The sequence below is a fragment of the Mastigoproctus giganteus genome, chromosome 9 (assembly GCF_048544385.1).
Source record: "Mastigoproctus giganteus isolate SK-2022 chromosome 9, ASM4854438v1, whole genome shotgun sequence".
Classification (NCBI taxonomy): Eukaryota; Metazoa; Arthropoda; class Arachnida; order Uropygi; family Thelyphonidae; genus Mastigoproctus; species Mastigoproctus giganteus.
In genome coordinates, this window is record NC_143583.1 from 135806078 (window position 1) to 135815710 (window position 9633).

At 37.3% G+C, this 9633-nt stretch overlaps 1 protein-coding gene across 1 annotated transcript in view; it reads right to left on the reverse strand.

Moving 5' to 3' along the window:
- The window catches only part of LOC150080761 (uncharacterized), a 187270-nt gene extending 177922 nt beyond the window's left edge, over positions 1-9348 (reverse strand). The window contains exon 1 of the mRNA XM_090380812.1: positions 9234-9348. Within this exon, the coding sequence (XP_090236938.1) occupies positions 9234-9348 (115 nt within the window). The remainder of the gene's footprint in view (positions 1-9233) is intronic.
- Positions 9349-9633: the final 285 nt, after the last annotated feature.

Below are 9633 nucleotides of genomic sequence, written 5' to 3' on the forward strand. Positions count from 1 at the left end.
CATTTGTTCATTCGTTTTATTGCCTAGTTGATGGCAAAACGAGTGGTCAAAGTTTCATATATGTGTGCAAGACGCTCTTAACACATGTCTCTGTTTAAGAAATCTATTACTACTTCCTATTACAAAATAATCAAAGTGAAATGAGTGGTAAAGTTATACGCTTTGGGATAATGGGCAGAAAAAATGATTGGAAACGAAGCACTCTACAGAACGTGATGGTAAGCTGTTATGATCTAGATATCAACTAATTAAAGAAATAAAACTTAATGCTTATAGTAACGTTGATAGGAGGGGAAAAGGTGACGTATATTGTCGTGGATATAAAGAATAATATAAAGTAAATTAGCAATAACAGTTTGCAACTGGTCTAAGGGGACTATGTATGACCGTGTTTAGTGTGACGCTTTTGGGTGCGGCTTTACATCAGAAATATCACTTGTTTGACGTCAGATATATTCAGTTGTGCTTACTAACAATTTAGGCTGTTTACGGTGCTAACACAGTCGTTAATAAATTGGAGAGTAGGTTAAATGTCTGTAATGATACATTTGAAGGAAATCAAAGGCCAATAGGCTGCAATTCAAGTCTTTTCTTCTGGCTATAAAGTAGCGGCGTTCAGTCATTGACTAAAATTCACAAGCTATAATTATGCCTCTAGGACCTATGGTTTTTGTCTTATAGTTATCAATGTCGCCCAGGGCTCGAAATGAAAAGTTTTACGAAACAAAATGCTCGTCAGGTACCTTGCAGAAAGGAATTAACGTGTACATTTGAATTATCGGTGTAACGAATAGGAACGGCGTTCCAGACTCCATTACGAACCCTGTCATCGTCACAACTTAACAAACAAGAAATCTGCAAGGATACAGGGTTTTCGCCTTGTCCATTCACGTCATAGGTAATTTTTTTCCTGAAAAGAGACATTAAATTCCAAGGTAGTTGATTCACCTTGGAAATTTTAAGACATTAAATGAGCAAACTGAAAAAATTCCTTGGGTTATTCAGCTTGTTTTTAAATGTCCATTAGAGAATGAACAGTTCTTACGATTATGCCTTAGGGTTCTCGATTGAAACTGTCCCCAAAGATAAAAAGGTAAAACCCCAAGGTAAGCAAAAGAATATGTAACACGTGAAAAAACATAAACAATACGTAAAGAAATATTTCTGTGTTTTAATGAAGTGTTTTAATACTTATGTGTTTTTATCGTGCATTAAAACAGTGTTTTAATGCACGATTAATCATTATCTTTTTAAATAATAACGGGTATAGAAAAGTCGTTTAATATTACGAGAATAATTAAAATTCAGAATTAATACTATAAAAAGCCAAAATGTTTGTTTAGCAAGCAGAATAATACTTAAACATCAATTTTAAAATTCAAAAATTGCAGCCAAATGTTTGAAATTTATGTTTAAGATGATGTTAATTGATGTTTTTTTAAAAAACCTCCAGGCGACACATGGCCTAAATCTAAAAATAAGCCAGAAACTCAGGCGCCTTTTAATTGAAACACACTCTATATTAGTTTGTGCATATTCGGATACGCTTCATTACATTTACACAGTTCGTAAATACGATTTCAATGCATAAGTGCAAAAGGACCGATAACCCTGTGAAGGTGGGGGGGAAAGCAAAAAAAAAAAAAAAAAGCAGCAAGTTGTCAAAATCGAATATAGCGTTGGTTACAACGTCCAGGTTCGAAGTTTGGGAGAGCTGAACTTAAAATATGGTTATATCATTTGAGCTTGCAGTAGACTCTCCATAGGGAGAGCTACAGGAATGAAAGAATTTGGAACCCTCCCAGCAAAAAAAGAAAAAATATCTGTTTACACTCCAGAACAGCTACATAAGTAGAAAGAATCTGCAAGATAGTGACACATAAAGAAAAAAATTTTGCTGGTTACTATACAGGGCGTTTCAAAAATGATGGTCAATAATTTAAAGGTGAAAAGTACAAACTAAAATAGGCAAAAAAAGTCCCAGTGAACATCGGGCCACAAATGTACCGTTTTCGAGATAATGCACATTTTCTATTAAGATCCGCCACTGACTGTGGGAGCACTAGTTTAGCAAAAAACTGCGAATCCTTTGGTAAGGGTGGTTTTTATTAAACATAAGATAATACATTTTTAATTTTAACACCATAGGATTTTATTTTACAGATGTTACAAAAGGTGTTCAAAATGCTGTCCTTGCATCCGTACGCAGCTTTGTAGTCTTCTCTGCATTGAGTTGCGAATCCTCTCAGGTATTCCTGGGTCATTTCTGATTTGCTGAAAGGCTCCTTCAATCCGACGCTGCAACTCCTGTGTATATCAACTTTTTTATATGACCCCAGATACAAAAATCCATAGGATTTAAGTCTGGTGATCTGGGAGGCCACATTACAGGCTCACCTCTACCTATCTACCATTGACCGTACTTTCTAGTTAGATACCAAGTCACAACTCGAGTTAAATGTACCGGTGCACCATCATGCATAAACCACATGTTCTGGCGTTGCTGAACTGGAACATTATCATCATCAAGGAGGTCTGGAAGAACATTCTGCAGGAACTGAAGGTACAGCCCTTCTGTTAGCCTGTTTGGCAGAAAGTGTGGTCCAACTAGATGGTCCCCTAGTAGTCCTGCCCAGACATTCAACGAGAAACGTTGCTGATGTCATGACTCGTGAATTGTATTAGGATTTTCGTCAGATCAAACGTGACAGTTATGAAAATTAAAAATATCATCACGAGTAAACCCAGCTTTGTCAGTGAACAAAATGTTGTTTAAAAATTGTGGGTTCAGGACACACTGTTGTTGCATCCACTAGCAAAAGTTCACTCTGGGAGGGTAGTCTGTATTGCTGAGACCTTGTACAAGCTGGATATAGTAGGGGTACAGTAATTGGTGATGTAAAATTCGCCGCACACACACACACACTACTATGATTCAGTACACGACCTTGCAGAGCAACCCTCCTTGTTGAAATTCCTGGATTTTGTTCTATTCTTTCTAATACCCTTTCCTCAACATCAGGTGTTATGCTTCTGAGCCCATCTTCTCGTTCTACACGTGAGAAGCGCCCATGTGCTCTAAGGCGCTGATGTACCCCGATGAATGTGGGTCTGTTGGGCTTCCTTCGCCTGGGAAATGCTTCTGGGTACAAACGTACAGCCTCGAGTGCACTGCCGTTGGCTTTACCATACATGAAGTGCATGTCCACATACTCTTCGTTGTTGTAACCTCTTTCCATGTTGACTATCGCTTGACAAGTACTAGTATGCCTGCTACATCTTAGAGCATTGAGAGAGGGGAAAGGGAGAGAATGGCATAACCTAACTTAAACAAGTCAGTGGTGGATCCCAACTCTGTACAGTTCACCTTGTCAGTGATGGATCCCAAATAGAAATGTGCAATATCTCGAAAACAATTCACTTAAATACCCATGTTTACTAGGCTTTTTTTGCATATTGTAGTCTGTACAGTTCACCTTTAAATTATTGACCATCACTTTTGAAACACTCTGTATAGACCAGTTATAGGCGGTTATAGAACAGTTATCATAATAATAATTCTTAGTAATGGGGGGGGGGCTAAAACAAAATGTATTCACTTATAAAGTTATGCCCATTTATGGCTTATGATATTTTTAACATAACAGCAACAGTTTTTAACATATCATTGAGATCCGGTCCAGGCACTTTGTAAAGTTTCTATCGAGCAATTGGTAGAATAAAGGTTACCCACACTTGATTTAGCCAATTAAAACTCATCAGTAGCAACTCCGAGGATTTTGGACGCAGAAGTTTCCAATCAGATCCAAATCACTAAAACTCGTATCTGTTCTGTCTGATTTTAATCTAATCGGTCAGATCAAAGCTCTAAATTTTATTTCAGATTTACTAAATAATTAGTTAAAAGAAAGACGAAACGTGATAAGTTATATGCATTTAGTACTTGAATTGGACCAATTATCATTCTGGTAGTACAGGTATACCTCGTTAAAGACAAGGTTAGGTTCCTTGAAAACGAATCGTTAAGCGAAGAGTCGCTAAGTGAATGGCGATTTTCCATATACTCCCATGTTATAATGATAGTATATGAAATTCCTTTAGAAAAAAAAAAAAAAAAAAGGTAAGTTGTTATACGTACCTTAAATATAAGTTGTTAAAGTGTAATGCAATAACATTGAAAGAAGTTAATGCAATAGAGTGGAAGTACGTGAATAATTGGTTTAGTTAATGTGTAATCATCCCCATTAAGTCAGGAAAGCTAAACGGAGATCATCGCTAGAGCCAATATCATTTGTAGCGTGTTACCGCTGTAACAAAAAAGAAAAAAAAAAAAGTCAATCACACCCAGTACGCCTCTGCCATTAAGTCTATAATAAGAGAAAGAAATTTTAGAACACGATGAATGAGCATGGATTTTTAATCTTCGTTAGTCACAGACGATGACGACTCTTCTCTTATGAAGGCCCTTTGAAACAGGGGTGAGTTTTTGTTAACAAGGGACTCGCTCGAGAATAACTTTAGCTAAGGTTATTCCCGGTTAAAATAACTAGTTAAATTTTATCAGCATAAATTTCTTTAATAAGGGTTTCAGGTAATTCCCAAAAATCTAATAGAGGGGGGCTTGTGCGAGCCCCACTCCCGCATACTCCTGCTTTAAAATATCACTGTTTATGTACTCTTTTCTTTGTACAATAGCTAGCAATATTCGTATGCTTTTTTAATTTCCTCTTAATGTTGCTTTCCGCATCTTCATCTTTTTTAACGAGGATAGCCATTGCAACTTCTAAATGGGGTGAACATTTCTGACATGACGCTTGGCTGTTATTAATTTTTTGGATGAAGCGTTAGTGTTTCTTTCAACTCTTTTCTTGTATTCTTTGATTTTCAAGGAGTTCTTCAAGAGTCACAACTTCAGGTGATTTGATTAACTCGATCTGCTCAACCTCATCCAAGCCAGTTAACTGTGTAGTCTCCACTATGTATATCCTATGCTGGCTCTTCCAATTCAAGAAATTTTGTTTTCAGTTACAAGTCACGTCAGTTTTCTCCATATCACAGTCAAATATGACTGGAGCTTGCAGTCATATTTGACTGTGATATGGAGTGATATTTGACTGTGATATGGATTTCCATACTGCTTCTTCTTCCTTTTATGAGCGTTTTAGCTCATTTTAAAAAGTGACTATTAAAGCGAAATCAATAAAATAAACGCGTAAAAATAGCGCCTTCTACTTATTAAACGACGCTTCGGTTTGGCGATAAGCATCGCAACGATAATGCATTTTTACTCAGCTTAGATCAGTGATATTTGATGACTCGCTTTTTAATGTTGCTGTAAATTCTTTTTAAGGTGTTGTTATAATGAGGTGAGGGATGTCGCAAGCCAAAATCTGGGTATCGTTATAAAGGAATGCCATTAGGTGAAATATCGTTTATCGATATTTCTCTTAACGGTCTTATTTAATGACTAATCCGAGCACTCCATCCAGATTACAATTTGCCAACCAGTGCCGGATTAAGGTATGGGCTAGCAGGGCCCTCGCCCGGGGCGCCAAACCAGAAGAACAATGAGGAGGAAAATATATCCTTAGTAAAGGGCGCCGAAAAGTCTTTCTACCTTGGGCGCTGAAATACCTTGGTACGTACTACCCTGTTGCCAACTGAATACAAAGTTGTTACACTTATGAAACTATGCATATACTCTGTGTGCACCAAAGAAAACAATATTTTTAACTGTTATCGGCAATTCATATTTTCAAATTTGTATATATATAAACTGTCGATAACAGTTCATATTAAGCCGAATTGCAACTTCCAAAACAAAAAGAAATAATGCTTACCATCATAGGAGTTTAAACTAAATTTTTTCAAATTATTTACCATTGTTAAATCGATTGAAGAAACAGACGAGGCTGTTTACTGGTGGCGTAATGGAAGCACGATCGCGTTAAGAAATAATAACTATTGAAATATTCAACGTATAATTGGACAGTATTTGATACAAATCGCCCTTTTCGTACCAACACGCTTATTTACTTTTTAAAGAATGTTCTTAGAACTTAGTCCACCTGTTGAATATTCTCATCTTATCAGCAGTAACGAATTTGACATTTCATTACCGTTCGCAACTTAAGCATCATCCAGAATCTATCACGCTCGACCGATCCCTTGACGGTATCCCCCCCAACCTACACGCCTAGTATTCAAGTTGCAGTACAACATCTCGATACTGGTTACTATCGATACATGCTGTGCTCCATATTGCTATCTTACAATTGAACTGGCACTTTTTATGTTGTATTGTCTGACTGACAATGTTTTTGGTTATTCAATATATACATAATGCACATTTAAAAAAAAAAAAAAAAAATGACGAAACTGAATTTTAAAAAATCTAAAAGTATCACTCCGGGAGAGGATGCTAGAGAAGCACAAAAGTGCGATCTTAACCCGAGGCAGTTGGTTTTTGTACTGACGTTCGTTGTGCATCGTATCTAACGTCATCATCAGAAATTAAAGAATGGAACAAGGCAGTGCCGATTAAGGCACGGGCTAGCAGGCCCTTTGCCCGGGGCGCCAAATTTTACAAATCATGAAAAATATATATATATCCTTAGTAAATAGGGCGCCGAAAAATCTTTCTGCCCGGGACGCGAATATACCTTTGTTCAGGCACTGGTACAAGGGATCAAAAAAGTTTTGTGTAAAGCTGGGGAAAAAGTCCTACTAAAACACACGATAAGTTATGAACAGCTTACGGGATGAGGCTCTGCCCGAGCACAAACATTTCAATGGTTTAAGCGTTTTAAAGAGTGCAGAGAGCATTATTTCCACAACAGATGGATGCCTGTTCTAACAAACAACCACCCGCTAGCTGAAGGCAAACTTCGCACATTTATCCTGCAATCATCCTTCAACTTGAATTTTTTACCCCTCATGTGTGTGTGTGTGTGTGTGTGTAGTCTCAGCAAGTGGAAGAATATCACTAACATTCAGCTTACTAAATCCATTTAAGCTTTAAACACCTCAATCAGATCTGCCCGCAGGTGCCTGATCTCGAGAAGCTGCAATTTGCAGAACTGAAGCCTTTAACAGGCAAAAGCACCTTTTTGTTCCCTTCACCAATCTGGTTGCCTTTCTTTGCACTCGTTCCAGCAGATTTACATCCTTCCTAAAGTGAGTCCTCCAGGCCTGTATACAGTACTCAAGATGCGGCCTAACCACGGCCTTATACAACGGGATAATCACCTCTTTATCCCTGAAAAAAATAAACCTTCAGCCATTTTAAATTCACTGCAGGAGGGAGGCCTCCTCAACAAATCACGTTGAAGGAAGTGGACCATAATCTGTCACGCTGGTCCAGTGCGGTTGGCAAGATCGACCGTATTTAGCAGCCAGGCTTGAACCCCGGACTACTCAAAGAACGTGTGTTATTGCACTCCCACTCCTGACCACTTCAAATTACTACTACTATACGAATTGGATGACCAAAAACGCCCTGCAGTCCCAAATTGGGATATAATGCGCAATTTACTAGTAAGTGACCGTTGAACACCGAGAATGAGACTTATATGTGAATAAGGAATCAATAAGATCCATAATTACCAAAGACAAGAAAAAGAATAATTGGCGAGAAGTTTCTTTCACACTGCATGATGAGGAAGATTCAGACGAGTAGATTCTTGCAAAGGTTTTGTTGAAACAATTGATAGTGAAGCTGGTTTCCTAAAGAGTAGTATTGGGGATGAGAGTTGGTGCTGGAGACCAAAAACGAAGTGCAGAATGTCTTGGTGAGCTCTCTGACTGCCAAAAAAAAAAAAAAAATTCGTTGCTAGAAATCGCTTATCGAAACCACACTGATCTCATTCTTCGATCACATAAGAAATAATCCATAAGAATTCGTTCCAAAAGGAAAGGCTATTACCAGCGATTACAACTTATTGGTATTGAAGCATTTGTTGGCGAGAATCAAGTGCGTGCAGCCAGATTTGCATTACAACATATCTTCTCATACAGCGATCAACGTGCACTGCTCAAACTTTCTCCTTACTGAATTATTATTAATAGCCAATAGTGCAAGGATGCCTGAGGCTTATGCTGCACCAGCCAAAAAAAAAAAAAAAAAAAAAAAAAATCTGAATTACCCTGAGAGAGAGAGAGAGAGAGAGAGAGAGAGAGAGAGAGAGAGAGAGAGAGAGAGAGAGAGAGAGAGAGAGAGAGAAGTAGAAGAGAAGGGAATCACCAAGAAAGAGAAGAATGATGATATCCAACTCAGGACCCTGGGTGTGCCAAGCCCATACTCACCAGATGAGAGCCCCTGGGGTTAATTGGCTCCAGACTTTTTTTTCTGTTTCCCAAGTTGAAATTGAGATTGAAAGGACGCTGATTTGACAGTATTTATGGAATTCGGAAGAATGTGACTAACAGAACTAAATACCATCGCAACAGAAGAGTTTTCCCAAGCTTGTATGAAAGCTGAAATAAGTCTATTCGGTCCCTTGTGGACTATTTTGAAGAAGACGCTTAAGAACGTAGCTTGCTTTAAAATTGGATTCAGTCTCATTGTTTTTTTTGTTGGACTGTGTATTTAGTTTGGGAAAACTCCTCAGCCCATGAACTTTACTCTGGTGTCATTACATGGTACGTACTCATAACCAGTGCTCATAAATCTTCCCTAACCGTACACTACTGATTTTTGATGTATTTATAACATAGTTATTTATAGTGGAAAATAATACTTCATAGTTATTTATAATATAAATAACTAAAATGTTTATTAATAAGATTATATACATTTTATTATATTATTATAAAATATTTTATTAATAATAAAATATTAATATTAAACTCGTTAAATAAGTAATATTCAATAATAAAAACTCTGCAGAATTTACTGAAATAGAGAATTTGCTATATTTTATTACTTTTATTAGTTCTTTCACTATAAGAAACTGAAAGTCAGCCTTGTAAAGCGACACTCAACAGCAATATCACGGCACCAGAATAAGCAGAGGACATATTATCGTCTGCCTTTTTAATTAATCCTATTTTACGAAATAACGAATGTATGAATGAGGTACAAATTTAAAATTATAAAGAATTATTAGATGAATTCATAAAACACACTGGGAAAAAGTTATTAGAAACCAGAAAAAAAATTCACAATATATTAATTGCAATAATTCACGCAATTCTGCAAAACACCAAATAAATGCAAATAAATGGGTACTTACAACAAAGTTCGTAAACCAAAGCGAGCGCGTCATAAACAGTTATGGGACGGTTGCCAAGTACGGTCCCCAGCGATGCGAAACCAATGAACACCGGCAGAATACGAAGCAATGCCATAACTTTTTAAAATGTGAAAGCAAAAGAGCATCGACCGCTTAACTGCTACCTCTTCGCAGACTGCGTTTAATAGTAGTACGATAAGCTGTTGTGCACTTTATATACTTCCCCAATTCAAGTTTCTGTGATATGGAGCAGCGCCCTCTCGAGAGTACGGCTATCATAGAACGAACAACATGTGTTCATGAATATCTATGACAGCTTCGAGAAGAAAGCAAAATAATAATAAAATGCTGTGTTATATTGCTCAGTCACAAAGCCGAATAGCCAAACTACTCTATTCAC